The sequence below is a fragment of the Oryzias latipes genome, chromosome 3 (genome assembly GCF_002234675.1).
Source record: "Oryzias latipes chromosome 3, ASM223467v1".
Lineage (NCBI taxonomy): Eukaryota > Metazoa > Chordata > Actinopteri > Beloniformes > Adrianichthyidae > Oryzias > Oryzias latipes.
In genome coordinates this window covers 4,088,240-4,108,871 of record NC_019861.2, presented here as the reverse complement: position 1 = coordinate 4,108,871, position 20,632 = coordinate 4,088,240, and the positions used below count along the sequence as shown (strand labels likewise).

Here is a 20,632-nt window from a genome sequence, read left to right as displayed (position 1 = left end):
TGGATTCATGACTTTTCAAAGGTTCTCCTCATTCCTTTGACTTTCCTCTGCCAGGTTCCCAAAAGCCTGGCTCTGTGGCTGCTCCAGCTTTTCCCATTTTTGTGGACCTGGCCTACATTCCCAACCACTGCAGCGGCAAAAATGTAGACCAGGAGTTTTTCAAACGAGTTCGTTCCGCATATTATGTAGTGAGCGGGAACGACGCAGCTGGTGGGGAACCGAGCCGGGGGGTCCTGGATGCCCTGTTGGACGGAAAAGCTCAGTGGGGATCAAACCTTCAGGTATTTTCAAAAGAACTGTTGACTTTTCTCTGATGCTTCAATTTGGTGACATGTGTCTTTATTCATGTTAAACTAAAGAAATAAAAAGTGAATTCAATTCAATTTCCTTCTAAGTACCAATTCCAAAGTACCAAAGTACCAGTTGTGCTCATACGTTTACATTCCTAAAAGCAATTGATCATTTCTTGGTCTTTTTTCATAGAATATGAATGATAACAAAAAAAAACTTGTTTTCCACTCATAGTCAGCGGTTGGATGAAGCCATTTATTGTCAAAAATAAGCTGTTTACCCCTTTTTGAATCAAATGACCTTGTTCAAAGTTTACCAAGTTGTTAATGAAGTTCTTGTATTGCCTCCTTTTGCACCAATAACAGCTTGACGTGACGGATGAGGTTCTTTCTTTTCTCTAATGGTAAAGCCGCCTGGAAAACCTCAAGTTCCTCTAATAATAATGAGGTCAGGAGACTGAGACGGCCACTCCAGAACCGTCACCTTGTTCTGTTGGAACCAATGACAGCTGGACTTGGCCTTGTGTTTTGGATCTTAGTCATGTTGAAATGTTCAGGTGTGTCCCATGCGCAGCCTTCGAGCTAAAGACTGTACACTTTCATCCAGTTTCTTCTGATAATGTGCTGCATCAATCTGGCCTTCAATTCTGACCAAATTTCCTGGGACTTTGTAGCTCACACATCCCAAAACCATCAGCGAGCCGCCTCCGTGTTTCCCAGTAGGAATAGTGTCCTTTTCATCAGAGGCCGTGCTGACTTCTCTCCAAATGCTGTCTTGGCCAAAAAGTTCAGTCGTGGTCTCATCTCTCCAAAGGACTTTGGTCCAGAAGTTTGGAGGCGTGTTTCTGTGCTGTTTGCCGTATTTTAAGCTGACAACTCCACCATGCAGCCCATTTTTCATCAGGTGCCTCCTTATTAACCCTTGTGCTATCTTAGATGACCCCACCCTTCCATTGACGTGTTCTCCCTACCATGACAAAGGTGGAAAGATTTCATGTAATCCATGGACACCAGTGAAGATCACAAATCATTGAAGAAAAAAGGTTCAGAGCACTGTCTAGTGCAGGGGTCGGCAACCTTTTTTACTCAAAGAGCCATTTGGGACCGCCCCTAATAAAAAAGAAAGCACCCGGAGCCACAACCCGTTTTGACATCATTATATATATTATGCATGTATATGTTATTCAAAGGTGCTCATTACGTCGATCGCGATCGCCCGGTCGATCTTCAATGACGTGAGTGTTGATCGCGGGCCAGAAAAAAAAAAAAGAAGTACCGGTACTTCTTTAAAATCCATCAAAGTCCTCACTGAGAAGTACGGGACTTGATTGACATGTAGATTGGCCAATCGGACATCGTCTGAAGCATACGTCGCTGCAAATGCACATTATGTTCTTTAAAGGATGATACCGCGGCCGCGTGTGGGCGGAGCTACTGGTTCTGGTCTGAACGCTGCATGGAGCGATGTGTTTATCAATGCATGGAAGACACTGAGAATGTGGAGAGATCAGGTTTATTATTTTGAAGAGTTCTACTTGGTAATCATGTTTCCATGTTTGAGTTCATAAAATCATCCCAGAGAAAGTCTCTGCTTCAACTCCTGCAGGGAAAGCCGCGTCTCAATCTAACGCCATGTTTGCATCTCTGACAGAGTTTGAAGCCAAAGCCCCTCCTCCGCCTCTCTACCTGCTTTTCCTCTCTACCTGTTCACCTGTTCACATCCTCTGCAGCTGAGATTTGTTTCCCCCGCGCTCCTCAGTGTGTCCTACACAGAGAGCACAAAATACGGTAGTCGGGGCGCTCCAGCGCCGCACAAGGGTGAAAGAGCCGGATGCAGGTTATAGCGGGGATAGAGCGGGTTAAGCAAATGAATGCAAGAAGGCGGCCTGCTGAAGAAATATTCAATAGTGTAAACATTTTATTATTAGTCTGAACTATCTTTTATTTAGAAAAATATTTTATTTTATCAGTCCAGTACGAAAAAGAACATTAACAAAAGCTGTGTTGGGCAGTTTTTGGCTGGGTCTGGCGGTTTTCAGATGACTTTTCGGCTGGAAAACTGTGACTATCTGGCAACGCTGGCGCGAACTCTCTGTCATCAGTGAGTTGGCCTCTGCCCCGCGGCACGTCAAGTTCCCGGCAGAAGATGGGAGTGTTTATTGAAGCCGCCCCGCGTGCCTCTCCCTCCTATCAGCTCTGCAGGTCTCGCCCGATAAATACGAGCTCATTACGAAGCTGTTTTTTACGTGGCTCGCGCTTCGTGCGGAGCCAGCAGCGCCTTTGAAATGCTATGAAAAATGAACAAACTAAAATAAAATTTAATTATTATAAAATACTCATTATTTTACCATGTCACAGGGAGCCACAACAGATGGATGAAAGAGCCACATGTGGCTCCGGAGCCATGGGTTGCCGACCTCTGGTCTAGTGGGTCTAGATCAGTGTTTTTCAACCAGTGTGCCGTGGGAGATGGTCAAGTGTGCCATGGGAAATGACCCATTCATTGACTGATCTAAAAACGTTTCCCATCTCCAGGAAATCAGCTCTTTGTTCATCCAAACAGGCCCTGATAAAACACTGAGGAGTTAGGAATATAAAAGATCGTAAAATACTTTTTCTTTGCGTTTATTTTATTTTATTTAAGACATTTTGATAAGAATGACGGTACCGCGATTCAGCTGCACCTTCGGCTGTATTTTGGAAAAGTCCCGTCCCTTTAACTGTCTCCACCAATCATTCTTGGAGGCTTAATCACATGTCATCAGTCTGACCAATCAGAAGTGGTTAAAGTCTTCACTTCCTTGTCCCGATTTAGCACGTAAAGTCGCTCAGTTCTAACAAAAATACCAGCTAAAGTTCGTCTTTAGCGGTGTAGCTTTCCACAGAATCTGGTGTCAGACCGTGGAACAAGTGAACAAAACAATGAAGCTCCGAAAAGCGATCTCCGGCCATTTTATGCACTACATCTCCCACGATGCATTGGGTTGTGAGAGTGACAGCGCACAAGATCTGTTGTTAAACGTCTTGAAACCAACGAACACACATCAAACTGTTTTTAAATCTTCTAACTTAACTTTTATTGCATCTTTTAGAAAAAAACAGCTGTAGTTTCCAGCTTTTTCTGCAACAATTATCTCAAAAATGCATGTGAGATTGTGGAGGGGCTGTAGATCAATACAGACTGAGTTTCTCCTTTTTTTTAATTTTTGGATGCTGGTGTGCCGCGGGATTTTTTTAAGGTTAAAGTGTGCCGTGGCTCAGAAAAGGTTGAAAAACACTGGTCTAGATGACCCAACTCCCAACGTTAAAGTGCCTAGGAGAGCACAAGGGTTAAAAAAAATGAAAATTCTGGATGACATGCCTGCGCCTCACCTTAAGAGATCAGGCTGATTTATTTAGAAGAATTCTACTAAAGAATGAGTCGTCTGGGTTCAATAGATCAGACAGAGACTCTCCCAGTACTGTGAGCATCACCACCTACTGTCTCTCTGTGACCCACTTTGATGACTTGCTGTCCCGCGTTAGTCAGAGGAGTAAAGAAAAAAGAAATGGAAAAAAAAGAAATAAAAAAAAGTTTTTTGTTGTCTTGATGCAAATGAGAAAAATATCCAAAGTTCAGGTAAAGAACAATCAAATTCTCTCCACGTTGGTTTTGGACTCCTGCCGATTACGTCAGTATACATGTTGAAAGTCCTTGATTGGTTGATGTGACGCATCTTATTCCCCAAGATTCCGATTTTTTTACTCTGGAGGCACCGCGAGGGCCAAATGACGCTGTTGCCAGAGAAAACATGTCGCACCCTACGTTTAAGCCGCCTGACTGAAGGTTAAAACCAGGACACCTCAGATCGCATTCACTGACTGCAGCTTAAGGCTTTTGATGTTCCTACGACCAAAAACCCGCAGCGCCTGTACGGGTCAACCTCCAGTCTGGATGGATCTGACCAAGACTTGAGACTGAAGGGGGGGGGCTCGTTGAGAACCAGGATTTTCCCAACAAGCTGCATGATAAAAAACCTTGCAAACTGTGTTGGCGTCTTGCTGATAGGTATTTATGTAGGTATTTTTGTGCGACTGTCCAGTCTGCTGTGGTTTATTCATGTAAAGCAGGGGTCCCCAAATCCAGGCCTGGAGGGCCGGTGTACATGTTTTCCAAACAACCTGCCATTGAAGCTCCTTATTGGCTAAACACACCTGATCAAGGTAATCAGCAGCAAAAAACGTAAGGTTTCTGTTAAGTCAGCAGGACACCGGCCCTCCAGGCCTGCTGGGGACCCCTGATGTTTAATTGAAGGGTTTGTTAAAGAAAGCCAGGGCTTTGGTGTTTCTTCCTGTTTTGAAGTCTCTGTGTCCCTTCACCCCCACCTTCACATCTGACTCTGTGGTTATCTTTCAGGTGACGCTGATCCCCACCCACGACACTGAGGTCACTCGCGAGTGGTACCAGCAGACCCATGAAAGGCAGCAGGAGCTCAACATCATGGTTTTGGCCTCCAGCAGCACCGTTGTCATGCAGGATGAGTCTTTTCCAGCCTGCAAGATCGAGTTTTAGGGTCTCATCAGCTTTGTAATTCCTCCTCAGTGCGGGCTGAAACATAAAGCTGCCTCTGCTCGCCTGCCAGTTGGAAAATTCGAGGATCACTTTTCCTTTTGGCACTTATTTCTAGGCTTTCTAATAACTTTTTGTTTTCCATCCTTCAGCCGGTCATACTTTCTGTCCTCTGATCTGATGTGTTTCTCTGAATCGAGGACCTCTTTTTCCATCTGCCCATGTTCTGATGAAGGTTTTGTTGCTCTTTGCCTGACTTAACTGAAGCACAAAGTCAAACACATCAATAACTAAATCGGACTAGAAAACAATCTGGATCCAACTGTCCGCTAAGCTTTTTACGAATCGTGGTGCGTCGGATTCTGACTTAGTAAGAGTAGGATAAAAGGTAGAGCCAACCAGTCTGTCGTTCTGTGCCGTAGTTTAGGGAACAACCTGTCCAAGAATCTGTGTGACGGTGGATCCTTGCAGTTTTCCAGCATCTTTAACGATGAACACAAAGCTCTCCAACTGTTTCTGTTGTCCTTGGTGTACTTGTGGGTGTATTAGAAGCAAACGTTTGCTCGTAGAAGTCAGAGAAGCATTGACGCCAGCTGAAAAATCTCCTTGAATATCCCAAACTCTGCAGAGAACAGAGGATGCACAGGCGCACGGCTGCCGAAGCAAAGATTGTCTTCAGCTTTGACTGCGGGAACCCACCTGTTAAAAGAACCAGTCTTATGTGTGGCTCAGCTGCTGACTCACTAAAGGTCACACAGAGGTCACAGCCTAATCAAACTTTAAAAATTTGTATTTCAGCTGCCACTCTTAAAAGCACAAAAGGTTTGCTGGACCAGTCCTGCTCATTTGTTTAACGAAAGGCAACCAGCCTGCATCAAAGTAAAGGTTTTTTTTGCTTTGCAGACAAATTCGTTTTGGATCTATTTTTGACCTGAGGTCAGTGTTTCTGCAACAACGACCAGCATCTGTAACATCCACCTTCAAGTCAAGCCTTTTCCTCTGGGAAACATGTGTGCATGGTTCCATGGAAACATACATGCACTGAAGCATGCACACGCCGACCCAGAATGAACCTGCAGCTTCTGCTCACTGAGCGACGGATGCATTCCAACACAAATGCACAAAACTCTACGGTCACTAAAACCCGCTTGCACAGAACAATGCACATGCTGAAGAACGCGCCAACAGAACCCTTCATGCACCGAAACACGCCGTGAAACGCTGCGCACACTGAAACAACTGCACTCAGATATGGGTGTACAGAGCCACTCGCACACATGAAACTTTGGTCACACTGAAACACGGGCTTTCAAAGATTTGCTTTAAATCATGCTTGCAAAAACCATGTATGCACAGAACCCTGGACCGACTAAAACGTGTGCACAGAACCATGCAGGCCCTAAAACGTGTGCATGGAACCATTCATTGTCCAAAAAGGGAAAACATGGAAGTATTTGTGCTCTGAATCGTGCATGCATAGAAACATGTGTGCATAAAACAAAAAAAGACGCATTCAGCGTCAAAAAAGCATTAAACACTTAACAATACGTGCTTTTACACATGCATGTACATTTACATACAACCCACTAAAATGATCATTGGCTAAATTCCAAGCTTGATAACATGTGAGAACTGAAATATATGCATAAAATAAATAAACCTTTACATGCTCCATGTATGCGTACATGTACCCGAGTGTGCATTGAAACATGCATGCACAGAACCATGTGTGCTTTGGTAGACCCATGCATAGAGTCATGCGTGCGCTGAAACATGCACAGGAACATGTGAGCACTGAAACACGCGTGCTCCTTTACAAACCACGTGGGCGCAGAAATATACGTGCACAGAACCATGCCTTTGCTGAAGCCTGTGTGCACCGGACCATTAGTGGGCTGAAACACGCACGGCTTCAGCGAGCTCACGCCGAATTGTACGCAGACTTTGAACTGCTTTCATGGAACTATGCGTGCATTGAAGCATGCGTGTGTGGAGGCGTGTGCACATGAATGGTTTTGTACGCGCTCCGTGACATAGGTCCGTGGAACCATACGTGCACATAAACAGACTGGCTGTAGGGCTGCAGAGACTTGAATGTGAAGATGCAGATTTACCTTTACATTCCCAATGGAGGGCTTTCATCTCCTGGTTGCCTTGGTTACGGTGCATCACATGGTACACAAAGAATTTTCTCGCAATAAGAACACGACCCACCCCTGACATCGGGAAGAAAACCCGTCTGACCTGCCACCTCCCTTTCTACCGGCCATGACATTCCAGATTAAACCGTTTAGGCACCAAATCCCGGCTTCAAACAACACTGCACACATGTATGCAAACACGCCAAGCCAGACTGCCAGACTCACGGTGAGGTTTTTACCCGCTGCTTTTCTTTTGTTTTCCTGTTTTGTAAACTGACTGCGCTGCCTGAGTTGTGTATGGGAGACAAAAACAAAGCAGAAGACATTGATTGTAACCAGAAATAAGTTAGTGTGGGGGTCCAGTGAGGCCCGCTTGCTAATGCATGTGCACCCCCACCTGCTAAAAGTGTAGAACTGCTCCTTCAAAGAGCTCCCGGCGGTTCTGCGTCTTTCTGCTTCTTGGTTTTTAATCTTCTGTTGTACGTGCAATATTCTGCTGATCTCTCTTTAAGTGTTTAGAGGCAAATATTAAACAGAGTTATTGTTGAAAGATGAAAAGTGTGAAGAGAAATAAAAACATTTCCTGAAACAATCTGGCTCGGCTCCCTTTTTTGGCTACGTTCACACTGCAGGCTGAAACGACCCAATTCCGATTTTTTTGCCCCTATGCGACCTGTATCTGATCTTTTTATAACAGTCTGAACGACACAGATCCGATCTTTTCAAATGTGACCCAGGCCACTTGGGTATGTGGTCTTTAATCCAATACGTATCTGATCTTTTGAAATGCGACCTCTGTCTGACCGGTGAGGCCACATGAACCCGACCCGTACGTCATTGAGACGCTACAAACGTTGTGTGTTGAAGTAGGCGGGAACTAGAAAATAAACATCAACCATGGCGGACGATGCTGCTGAGACCAGTCAGTGGAAGGGAAGCGAGGTCACCGATTGGATTCATATTTGGGGTGACAGCTCTATTCAGGACAAACTCCAGGGCTCTTATCGCAACCGTACGGATTTTGAAAATATTTCCAGCGGAATGGCCGATCGTGGTGTTGAACCTTTCCCACGATGACTTTTCTTCCCTTTCAGACCGTCACGTGGTCAGAAGCGCGGGGGACCGAAGGCGCATCCTCTTCCGGGGTTCACTTCCCCGTTGGGACCCTTAGATTCTCTAGAGCGGGTTAATAAAGAGTCCATAGCATTTATTCTGGGGGAAACCTTCTTCTTTTATTACCGTTCTCCTTCCTCCAGAACACACAACATGAATGCGCGCCCACACTGCCCCCCTTATTCTCCACCTCGCTGCAAGTGTTGCAGCGCATACACATCCACATTCCACAACAGTGGGTACAGACGATCCTGGCTGTGTCTTCTTAACCCTTGTGCTATCCTAGGCACTTTACCATTGGGAGTTGGGTCATCTAGACCCACTAGACAGTGCGCTGAACCTTTTTTCTTCAATGATTTGTGATCTTCACTGGTGTCCATGGATTACATGAAATCTTTCCACCTTTATCCACCTTTGTCATGGTAGGGAGAACACGTCAATGGATGGGGGGGGGGGTCATCTAAGAGAGCACAAGGGTTAAAATGAGAATATTGTAATTGTGCTGCTCCTTTGTGAAAATAAATTTAAAATTGCAAAAAGAGCTCTGCTGTTTACAACACTGTTGTTGACATCCATTGCTAACGTTAGCTACTTCCACAAACAACACGTGACGTCGTTCACCATTGAGTACTCTTCTGAGCATGCGGGTCACTTCTGGGTCATTTCACGTTCACACAGGAGATCACAAAAGTTCACATTCAATTGGAAATGTGAACGGAATTGGAATGGAATGGAATTGAGCATTAGGCCCTGCAGTGTGAACGTAGTTCTCTGCATCCAAATGTTTGCAGAGAAGTTTGCAGCTTTTTTTGTGTAACTGTAAAGATTACAAAGAGGTAACGGGTGCGGAGCATCGGGATGGGGACAGGGGGGGTCATGAACTCATCTGAGATTAGAACCATCTGAAGATCTGACAAGTCTTGCAACAAAATGAAAAAACCTTTTTGAAGACAAAAGTCTTGTTCCAGCAGGCCTCGAGGACTGAAAATAGAGATCGACTTGAACTGAAAAGAAAAGCGAGTGAAGTGAGCGAGCCTGACTGCTGTGTGTATGTGGGGAGGCGGGGTCACTGCTGTGACGTCTCCTCCTTTGACAAATGTTTAGGACAAAGAAAAGCAAAACGTTTTTTGACCTGATCTAGCTGCAGGTGTTTTACAGGATAGTCTTTGCTGATAGCTCTGACTCTGAGGAACACTGCAGAGGATCACTGAGGCGGCTGCAGGCTTCCCTGCACTTCATTCCCCACAAATCATTACACCTCCACACCCATGACTGTCAGCTGCAGGGGTGTCTGAGATCCTGCAGAGGCAACTAGCAGCTCTGCTGCTGCAATTCTCCTTCATTCATGTTCTGATTCTGCATAAATGGAGACATCCGGATCTACAGCAAACTAGATATTTTTTTCACTTTGGTCCTACTACTTCAAAAGCTACACAAACTCCTAAATGCATTTAAACACAAGGCGCGAAGTGGCTGGGATGAGGGTCAGCACCCTGAAGTCTGAGGCCATGGTTCAAAATTCAGGTTCTCCTTCCTGGTGGAGACAACAGCAAGACACCTCCATGAACCCTTGTGTTATCTTATGGGGTCCAGATGACCCGATCCTTACATTGACGTGTTATTCCTACCATGACAAAGGTGGATAAAGGTGGAAAGATTTCATTTAATCCATGGACACCAGTGAAGATCACAAATCATTGAAGAAAAAAGGTTCAGAGCACTGTCTAGTGGGTCTAGATGACCCAACTCCCAATGTTACCTTGCCTTGGAGGCACAGTAACGTGACTGTAGCAACGTTGCTGCTACAGACACTTTATTTAAATAAAAAACCTTTTTGTCTTTTGTTGTCTGGTGGAAAAAGATGTCATCTGAAATCACGATGGAAAGTTCTGGACAGGAAGTTAAAACACCGGATTTTCAGGATTTGTTCTGTTATTTGCAAGTTCTTCACATTAAAGCCCTTTTACATTTAAATGGTGTTTTTTTGAGTTGGACGTCTCGGTTTAGGTTATCCAGTAAAAAAGGAAACATGCAAGAAGAAAAATGAAAGAACTTTGGTTTGCAAACTCTTTTCCAGCTATCATAAAAAAGTAAATAGAGCGGCAGAACCACCGTTATTTCTTATTCTTTAAACTTTGTGTACATTCCAGATGTTGGTGATTAAGCAGGCAGCTATACTTTTGAGAAAAGAAGGAAATATCACCTTTGCTAACATTTATGTCCAACCAGAAAGTGACAGAAGTTTAAAAACCCCTTTTAGAAACAATAATCTCAACAAGAAACAGGGTGTTGGTCTGTGGTGAGATTGGATTACAATCCATAATCATACAGTGTGATTATAGATTACCAACCAAATTAGGGATTGCCGTGATTTAATTCTCCTCTAAGAATAAGTTTTAGTAAATGGTCATTTATTTGCAAATCTTTTTTAATGCTTTTAAAAATCATCAACTAATTAATACAAAAGTAATAGTAGTTGTAATATTTTGAAGTGCAGTTTAAAATGTGGAATGGCAACATTCTGTACCACGTGTTTCATGTATCTGGGAAGTAATACGTGATTTATAAATAGTAAATTTTACCTTACAATTTATTCCGTCTAGGCCTGCACAATATACCGCAAATTTATCGTTATCGCAATATCCAGCTCTGCAATATGCATATCGCAAAAGACGGCGAATATCGCAATAAATCGCAAACCCAAAATGTGTTAAAACAATCTTCTAGCAGCTTGAAGCATTTAACGAATCAAATAAAATCCCTTTATGCTTTGACCAATCAGATGGACGCCTTCCCATTGTTGACCAATCAGATGGAGGCCTATTATGTTAACCCTGGTCCTGAAGAGCCTCAACCCTGCCTGTTTTCCAGCTCTCCTTAACCAGCTTGCTGTTGATTGGCTGACTCAAGTGATTTCACATCCTGATTGACTGAACACACCTGATTTTGGTTATCATTATCGAGCAGTCTAGGGAGAATTGGAAAACAGACAGGGTTGAAGCTCTTGAGGACCAGGGTTAGCCACCCTGGCGTTTGTCCCCCATGTCGATGAGGGTCATTTGGAGTATAATTTTTAAACTGTTGCAATGAAATGGGAATGATGTTTTTGTTTATTTTTCTATTTGTTTATTTACTGCAAATTTATCGTTATCGCAATATTGATCACTAATATCGCATATCGCAAGTTTTCCTCATATCGTGCAGCCCTAATTCCGTCCATCCTTTTTCTGCCAGAAAGTCCTGGCCACTGTTGGGTGGTGGTGGTGGGGGGGTGGGGGGGGGTTGTACAACCTGACACGTCGCCAGTCAGCTGACAGCTGAATTTTTTCAATGATTTGCATTATTTAACTTTTAATCCATAGGAACCCATAGAGCCACAGAGGAACAGAAACATATCAGAACTGCATTCTGTGGTAGAATAGACACTTGAAAGAGGAACCGGCTCTTGTGGGTTCTTTGTTCTCACTTTCACAGGGACTACAGGCACCGGGCCTTCTCACCGTGAGGCCAAGCCGTTAACCACCGTTTCACGCCGCAGAGCCGACAGAGTCATGCAGTTTAGTGCCCGCGACCTGCTCTTTGTCTGGTTCGTCTGCCATGGGGGACCCTACCGGGGGCAAAAACAGAAAATAAAATAACACCAACGTTAGAGGATCTGTTTATTATTGTCTCTGGACAAATAAGAAAAAATACCCTCGAGTTCAGGAGAACGGTCAGATTCTCCCCCAGGGAGGTGAGAGCACACGGCCCCCATCATTGAAATACCTGGGTGTACATGTGGACACGCTGCTAACCTGACTGACTCTCTGTGCCCGTCTGGACCAAAGGATGCACCTTTTCCCACGTCTGAGGCTCTTTGGGGTCAGTAGCAAAATAATGTGGACCTTTCATTCATCTGTGCTTGAAAGTATATCCGCTACGGTCTGTGTGTCGGGTTTGGCCGTTTGCTCACAACAAAAACAGGATTGGCGACATGGCGAAAACAGCTGTGAAGGTCATAGGTACACGCGGCAGATGTGTGAGTGTTCTGTGACACGTCTAGCTCATCAGTGATCCATCTCATGTTCAGTTTTCTGACTTTGAACTACTACCGTCCGGAGGACGCTTCAGAGCAGCCAAATACAAAAACAACTGATGTTAGAACTCGCTCGTTCCATCAGACTGCCGAACAAACGGTAAACGGTCCAGAGCAAGAGCCTCTGGTCGGTATTTTTGTGGGTGTTGTCTTACAGTGCATGTTTATTCTGTTGTGTTCTTTATGTTGTAGCAAGACAAATTTCCCTGATTATTTCCCTCACGGGTCAATAAATTATCTATTGATTGATTTTAGACTCCGCCCACTTGATTGACATGACGTGTCTTCTTCCCCAAAGTTCCCATAATAGAACTCTGGAGACACTACGACGTGCTGCCACACCCAAAACGATGTCCAGGCGTACGTGAACTGGACGCCTCTGCCGCGCGAGGACAGAGGACCTGAACGCAGCTTTCCTCACACCCGTAACCATTTTGGATCTTTTATGAAGTAAAGACAGCTCTCTCTCTCTCTGTTTTCAACCTTAAGTATAAAATTGAAATGCTGGGAAAGACTCGCCAAAATAAAAGCATTGGTGTGTTTACAAAAAGACATGATCAGACTGAATGTAGGTGTTAAAAACAAACTTATGCTTTCAAGAAGCAGCTTTATAATAAATATCTTCTCTTTAATAAACTACATTAGCTCTTTGATGTAACTCCAGCACGGTGCTCTCCTGGGAAGTTCCAACAGAAGAGCCCTGACCGCTTTGACCTTCGGGTTGCAGTACAAAGAATCGGATGGTTGAGCGTGGTTTCAGAGCTGGGGGGTGAAGCAGCGCAGAAGTGCTGACCAATCGTTTCCTGTCTGTCGTGAAAGCTGTTAGCTTCTGTAAAACACCGGCACCAGCCGGGGACTTTCTCAGTTTATGTCTGAGGTTCTTCTCTCTGCCCCCAGTGCCCAACTTCAGTAACTGCATCATGGGGGGGGGGTAACAGTCATTTGTGGTCGGGCCCGTCCTCTGGCTCTACTGTCTTAATTGGGCCGGCGTCTGGGGGCGTGTCAGGAAGGGGAGGAGCCTCTGGACTGTCCTTCCACAGGTCCATTGACTCTTTAGTGTCGAAGAATTCATCGGGCCCCTCAGGGGACTGGGGGGTCTGCGAGCTGGACCCGGCTTCGCTGCTGCTCTCCCTCAGTTCCAGCAGTACCGGCAGAGACCCGGGGGGGCAATAGCCCTCCATCCGCCCCAGACTGAGCTCTCCTAACTCAGAGCAGGGGAGCCTCAGTGCTGAATCCAAAAGTGGACCGCCAAGAGGGCCCACAGCTGCAAAAGCCCCCCCCTGCCCCTGGAGCGGGGCTTCGAGAGGGTCAGGGTACTTGTCCTTCACATCCTGGGACATGGCCTCATCTTCTGGGGAGTTACTGGGAGTCAGGGGAAGTTGATTTGGGGTGGAGACAGTGGGACATGACGGGTCAAGGCCCGTTTGCCCAACCGCAGAACCCGGCAGGATGGCAGCGGTCTGGGGGGGGTGGGTCTCCTCACTGCTCTGAGGGGTGAGGGAGACCTTATCACTGAAGCTAAACCGTGGAGAGGTGTCCGCTGTGGTGGGAGAGGAGGGCCCGGCGCTGGACACGGTGCTGGACGGACCGCTGCTGTCTGCAGAGAACATGAGAGAACGTCAGAGAACATGAGAGAACATAAGGGAACACCGGAAAACATGAGAGAACATGAGGGAACATGAGAGAACGTGAGAGAACATGAGGGAACATCAGAGAACACCGGAAAACATGAGAGAACATGAGGGAACATGAGAGAACGTGAGAGAACATGAGGGAACATCAGAGAAGATGAGAGAAGATGAGAGAACATGTGAAAATGAGAGAACATCAGAGAACATGAGAGAACATGAGGGAACATGAGAGAACGTGAGAGAACATGAGGGAACATCAGAGAACATGAGAGAAGATGAGAGAACATGTGAAAATGAGAGAACATCAGAGAACATGAGAGACCATGAGAGCACATGAGAGAACACCGGAGAACATGAGATATGAGGGAACATCAGGGAACATGAGAGAACATCACAGAACATGACAGAACATGAGAGAACATCAGGGGACATAAAAGAACATGACAGAACATGAGAGAACATAAACAAACATTACACCACGGTCCAGGTGAATACTCAATTCTGATTGGCTGCTGGGTGTGCATTAAAAAGTGATACTGCACGCCTAAAAAAGAAGTTCCGGTCACACAGCCTAAATCTTCTGTATCACTGCACTGGCATCTTGAAAACACACTTTAGTTTAGTGACAAATCGTGACCATCAGCTTAGATATCGCTTTCCTTTGACGCTGCACTTGAGGTCCACGCCGGCTGAGCCTAACAAATAGTCCACTTTTTGTGAAAAAAGTGATCTAAACTGAAAAAATAGCAAGAATAAAGTCCTAAAAACTGGTTAACTATTTAATTCTTTTATAGGTGACCATAGTATAAGCGGGTTGATGGCCGATGAAGTATGCAGTATCAGAAGTTCACACACTTCACATCGGAGGATTCAGGCTTCCACATCATGCGTTGACTTCTGATAATGCAGACTCCGTCGGCCATTGAGAGCAGTGGCGGTTTTTGATATGGGCGATGTGGGCGGTCGCCCAGGGCGGCACTTCATAGGGGGCGGCATTTGCCGTGCCCGATGCGTTACACATAATGTGCTACTTTATTCAAAGAGGAAGCTTGGAGCTTTTAATTTGAAATTGCCTCAGCTGCCGACACTTTACGCTTTTATTGTGACACATCAGACTCTTAAGAATGTTTTCATCCTATTTCCTCTTCACACTTATGGTGCATAAAAAAAAAAAAAGATGAAATAACTCAGAGTGAAACAACGTCAAACAGGCACATGAAAAGGAATTAGGCAGAGCAAACACCCGTGCTCAACCAAATTTCGACAAAAGCAGGCAATGGGGATTATTTCCCACAATTCCTTGCTCCGACACAGTAGACCCGACGCGCACGTGACCACCGCCCTCTGCTGCAAGACGCTTGCGGCCACACCTCTTTGCGGTTGTCTTTGGAACATAACAAGTCAAAAAACTCGAGAAAGGAAGGATGAGCCAAATGAGGTTTTAGTCTTCTATTTAATGTGTCCAAAAGGAAACGTTGTGCTTTTTCTTGCTTTTCTTTTCTTTATGCCCTATTTGGACAGCCTGTAAATACATATTGAAAAGAATGTAACTGGCAATTATTTATTTACTTTTCTTTTTCATTCTGTGTTGTAACGGTCAAAAGAGCGCCTGAACTGTCTGTGATTTTATCTATTTGAAAACGAAAATAAAATATTAAAAAAAAAAAACCCTCAGAGTTTTCCAGGCAGAAGATTCAATGTTCCAGAGACACTGTAGTGTCATCAGCCGGAAACAGACGTTCGGGAGAGGAGAAGCTGGTGGACTCCTTTACAAAAGAAGTCATCATTTTTGGCCTGTCACTACACAACGATGTACATAATTTATGTATCAATACTGTGTTATGTTTAGCCAACTTTTTTATACACAAAAACAGATTACAGAAATGTCACCCAAACTTTACCTTCTTTAACAATGAAGTCAGTTTATACTTTTTTTAATTTTTATTTTTTAACTTGTCCTGTCCAACAGCTGGGCAGACAGATGAGAGCTGAAGCTGCTTGTGTTGGACAGATTTTACTTTTACAACAGCGGTTATGAATCTCCTGACAAACCAGAGGTATGTCTGAATAAACACCTTTTGTAATCAAGGCCAAACTTTATTCATTTTAATCGTATTTGAAAATCTTTTGTGTTGGACCGGACGGAAAAGGAAAGAAGGGAGGAAGAAAGAGGGATGTTAGAGAAGGGGGGTAGGAAGATGATTATAGGGGGGGGGGAGTAAACCATGAAGCAGCATAAGTCAGTTTATACTTAAAATCCATAAAGTTAATCAATTCACCTAAAGCCATAACAGGTTACGATATTCTGAGTGATCGTCCCAGTATCCGAGACTTATTTTATTCATCTACTGTATCCCCCTGCATTTTGTACCACTATCCAACTCTGAAATTGTTGTTTTATTATTTTGTCGTTCCCCCTCCTTTCTCTATGATTATGAATATGTAAAGGTTTAGTTACCGGTATGCATATTGATAACTATTTTTTTTTTTGCTTCGTTTTAAATTGCAGTATTCTTTCTACTTGTATCCGCCATGTTTTGTGAATTTTATGTAAGTGTGCTGGTGTTGTTTTGTATTGTGTTCAATAAAGTTATAAAATAAAAAAATAAGCTGGTACTCACACCATGGAGGTCTTTCAGGACGAGATCTGAGGGAGATGGAGGTGGAGAGGACTCTCTGCGGGATGTAGGTGTCCACCAGCGGCTGGTTGTGGGGGTCGAACATGGCTGACAGAGCTTCATGAGCACAGAGAAGGGGCGTTATGGTGGGACCGCGTGCAGAGAGTACGTGCCGGCGGGCCTCACCTCTGCTGGTCCTGCTGTGGGGGTCTCCGGCACTCTTGCACACGCTGGTGAGGAACTCGTTGACCTGCTTCAGCGACAGGGAGTTGTGCAGCGTCTCCAGAGGGTAGATGGAGGGCACCATGAAGCAGCCTTCAAAGCCTACAGCACAGGATACACACGACGCCCGCAGGCGCATCAGCCCCCCGTTAGCTGTGCAGTCAGGAGAACGATCCCACCGCAGCCCCCACAGCACCCCCACGCGGCGCTCAGGGAACCGGCTCTGGGTTCAGGACGGGCTCAAAGCTGCTGTGGAGTCCTGCCCGCGCCTGAGGCACGGACCGTGCAGGACACAGTGATGGGCGGACCGGCACACATCCAGGATGCTCGCCGCACCAGCACAAGCCAACCAAGCCAAACCAAGGTGCCTGGGGGGGTCAGTCCTACTCTACATTACAGCTGCTCCCACAGCAGGTCCAACACCTCCTGAAGCCCGCTCATCCACTGTTAGTTCAGAGCTGAGCATACCAGAGCGCCGCAGTCAGACCAAAGCCGGGCCGATCCGCAGCCGCAGAGTCACGGCGGGGGGGGGGTTAGCAGGACTCATGCTGGTTAGAGCAGAAGAGAGGCGGGCATTCAGAGGGAACCCAAACAGACAGGACCTTCTCCCAGTAGGAGGAGAAGGTCCGGCCTGGACTCTGAGACCCTGAGGAGGCGGACTCCTCCCCTTTATTCTCCACAGCCACCGGTTTTCATAAAAACGGAGCCTTTGAAAACATAAAACTGAATCGTTTCAGCAAAATACAAACCGCTCTAGTGATGCCTTAAAAAGGAAAATCGTTATAAAACAATTTCAGAGAATTTCAGATAAACCTCTGCTGCCTGTGGGGCATTCCTTATGTTTTAGGCCCCTTGATCAGATTTCCCTCTTTCCCTTTTCCTTCCTGGCTGTGAATCCAGGCGGTTTTCCACAGCCTTCCTCCCTGCTTTCCAGTCATCAAATATGAATGTCCGTTGCACTGACCAGCTGCACGTATCGGACAACCACGCCAAGGTCTTCTAGTTTAACTTAAGCCCTCCACAATGTTGCAGTTCATCTAATAAACACTGGGGGCAGGTTTCAAGGGGGGGGACAGCGCTGCTCCTCTGCTTCCGCAGAGATCCAGGTGAGGCTGTGTGGAGCATCAAGAAGGGCCAAAACTACAAGCAACAGAATGGATTAAAATCCAGAGATATTTCTGTCACACAGCCACAGTTGGTCAGTCATAGATGCAGCAGATTCCCACGTTCAGATGACAGAGAGAAGAATCGCCAAAAACCATCTCTGCTTCCTCACGTCCCAAACGACAGATGAAACGGCCATTGTCTGAAATCCACAGATCTGTCACCACAACCAGGAGAGAGGGTTGATCTTTGTGCACCCACCCACCCATCCAAACATCCAGCCATTGCTCCACTCACCCACCTATACGACAAGCCAGGTACCCCACCAATCCAGCCAGGTAACACATTCATTCACCCACCCACCCATTCAATCTACACACTCATGCATCCATCCACCTACCAAGACATAAATCCAGCTATTGTTCAACTCACCCACCCATACATTTACCCAGGTACCCAACAAATTCATTCATCCCTCCCTCCATCCGCTCATTCAACCCCCCACCCATACACCAAAACAGCCACCCAACCAATTCATATACCAACCCCATCCATCCATTCAACAATCTACACATCCATCCATCCATCCATCCACCTACCAAGACATAAATCCAGCTATTGTTCAACTCACGCACCCATACATTTACCCAGGAACCCAACAAATTCATTCATCCCTCCCTCCATCCGCTCATTCAACCCCCCACCCATACACCAAAACAGCCACCCAACCAATTCATATACCAACCCCATCCATCCATTCAACAATCTACACATCCATCCATCCATCCATCCACCTACCAAGACATAAATCCAGCTATTGTTCAACTCACCCACCCATACATTTACCCAGGTACCCAACATCCACCACCTACCCCATCCATCCATCCATCCATCCATCCATCCATCCATCCATCCATCCATCCATCCATCCATCCATCCATCCATCCAATCACTCATTTACCCACCTCACCCACACACACGTTAGCCCATCTATCCATTTGTCCATCCATTACCTAACTCATCTATCCACTGATCCATTGACACACATACACTAACAAGGGATGGTCTTCCGGTCTCCAAAAAAAGCCTGACATGTTTTCAGAGTGTGGTAGGATGCCAGAAAAAAACCCCACATGCAGGGGGATTTCATGCAGACTCCACAAAGGAAAGACCTAGTCAGAACTGAAACCAGGAGCCTCCGTGCTGCGGGGCGCAGGTGCTGACCATCACAGCCGCCCTCACGAATAGTAGCAACTAAGTTTTTTGAAAATAAAAAAAAGCAAAGTGGTCAAAGTGTGAAACAGCTTTTTCTAAGTTCTTGCCTTTGGGGAAAACTTGTACTGATCTCACAAAAACAAAATAAATATTGTACGAACGTCAGAAATTGTAGGAAAAGATTAGAATAGATCACTGCTGGCAGCAGAAGTAAGGGGGGGGGGGGGGGGTCGGCTTTTAGAGGAACGCTTATTCCTCCAAACAGGCAAGCATGCAGAAACATCTGGAGCCAAAGCATGAGTCAACCACAGAGCAAGCACAGTCCCAACTGAACCGTGAGCAGCCGCCGGACAGACTGTGAGGGCGGGGCATGGAGGACAGGGCCTGGGGCTGACCGTGATGGTACTCTAGGGGGTCCTGGCCGGAGACGAGCCAGTTTCTGAAGATGCGGAGGTGGTAGGAGCACTGGTGGAGGTGGTGGGCCAGCGCCTGGTCCAGAGAGAAGTGGCGACGCAGGCTGAGGTCGGTGGAGAAACACCTCAACAACTGCGCCACGTGGTGTTGCTCCAGGGGCTCTGAGGAAGAAGAGGGAGAGCGAGTGGACAGAGCAGTGGACCAGGAGGGAGGGCAGAGCAGAAAAAACCACAGAAGACCAGGTTTCAGCTCGTACATACAGGCAGGCCAGGACAGAGGAAGGGGGGGTGGGTGCGTCTCAGAATGAAGGAAAGCAGCAGCTCAGCCGGCTGCAGACCGAAAACTCAAAGCCAGACACAGAAAACAATGTCCACCTCTGCAGCCCTCAACATGAGCAGGAGACCCGCCCACAGGCAACCAACAACAGAAGACCCGTCCACAGGCAGCCACCAACAGAAGACCCGCCCACAGGCAACCAACAACAGAAGACCCGCCCACAGGCAGCCACAGAGAGAAGACCCGCCCACAGGCAGCCAGATCATAGATCCCCTAGATGAAGCCAAACAGCCCCAAACCAACACTCTCAAGAGGTGTTAATGCACGTCAGACAGACAATTCTGACAACAAAACACCAAAACAAATTTGGGGACCTTGTACCTGCAGCCGAGCCCCAGGGGGGCGGAGGCACTGCCAGGGTGGAGCTGTCATCTTTAGTTCCTGCAGTGAAGGACACACGTGAGGAAAAGCAACAGAGACAGCGGACCAGCAGCTGGAACAACTTCTTCATAGGTCAGAGAGCCAGAGCGTTGCTGTTTTCTGGATTCTAACCACTGACATTGCTATCCATATTTAACCACACAAGCGGCTGTGACCCGTTTCTGCCTGCAACCTTCAATCCCAAGTCAACACACACACACGCGTGTGCAGAGACAACAGCAGAGTTTGGTCCATCACACAGGAGGCGGGATTCAAGTCAGGCCGGGATGCATGGACTCCGATCTTACCACAGCATGAAACGTCTGTCCTTCAAGTCTGTATTTAAAGCAGCTGAATTTCCCACTGCTTTCATGGAAAGATCCTTTAATTCATTCATGCTCAGATAAAGTCAGGAGTGACGCCAAAACGCTGCTTCTTAACCAGCATGGAAATCTTTAGTGGAAGTATGATTTATGGATTTGGGCCTCTGAACCGCATGGAGGATGCTTTGAACCTTCTCCAGCAGACCCCGAGGGCTGCAGCTGAACCCCATTCATGTGTCAC

General features: G+C 46.2%; 2 protein-coding genes across 15 annotated transcripts in view; one reads left to right on the top strand and one right to left on the bottom strand.

The window, feature by feature from the left end:
- Positions 1-7,572, top strand: part of map1a (microtubule associated protein 1A) — a 45,676-nt gene extending 38,104 nt beyond the window's left edge. For both annotated transcript variants that reach the window (XM_023951844.1, XM_023951845.1), the window contains 2 exons: positions 55-281; positions 4,687-7,572. In XM_023951844.1, the coding sequence (XP_023807612.1) occupies positions 55-281; positions 4,687-4,842 (383 nt within the window). In that variant the 3' untranslated portion in view covers positions 4,843-7,572. The remainder of the gene's footprint in view (positions 1-54; positions 282-4,686) is intronic.
- A 4,163-nt stretch (positions 7,573-11,735) lies between these two features.
- ppip5k1 (diphosphoinositol pentakisphosphate kinase 1) overlaps positions 11,736-20,632 on the bottom strand; it is a 42,380-nt gene continuing 33,483 nt past the window's right edge. For 5 of the 13 annotated variants that reach the window (XM_020711445.2, XM_020711447.2, XM_020711453.2 and 2 more), the window contains 3 exons: positions 16,604-16,741; positions 16,421-16,534; positions 11,736-13,765 (listed from right to left, as the gene is read on the bottom strand). In XM_020711445.2, the coding sequence (XP_020567104.1) occupies positions 13,107-13,765; positions 16,421-16,534; positions 16,604-16,741 (911 nt within the window). In that variant the 3' untranslated portion in view covers positions 11,736-13,106. Of the gene's footprint in view, positions 13,766-16,420; positions 16,535-16,603; positions 16,742-19,353; positions 19,534-20,029; positions 20,090-20,632 lie in introns of all 13 variants that reach the window. The other 8 variants (XM_020711422.2, XM_020711436.2, XM_011486698.3 and 5 more) reach the window with 3 other exon arrangements.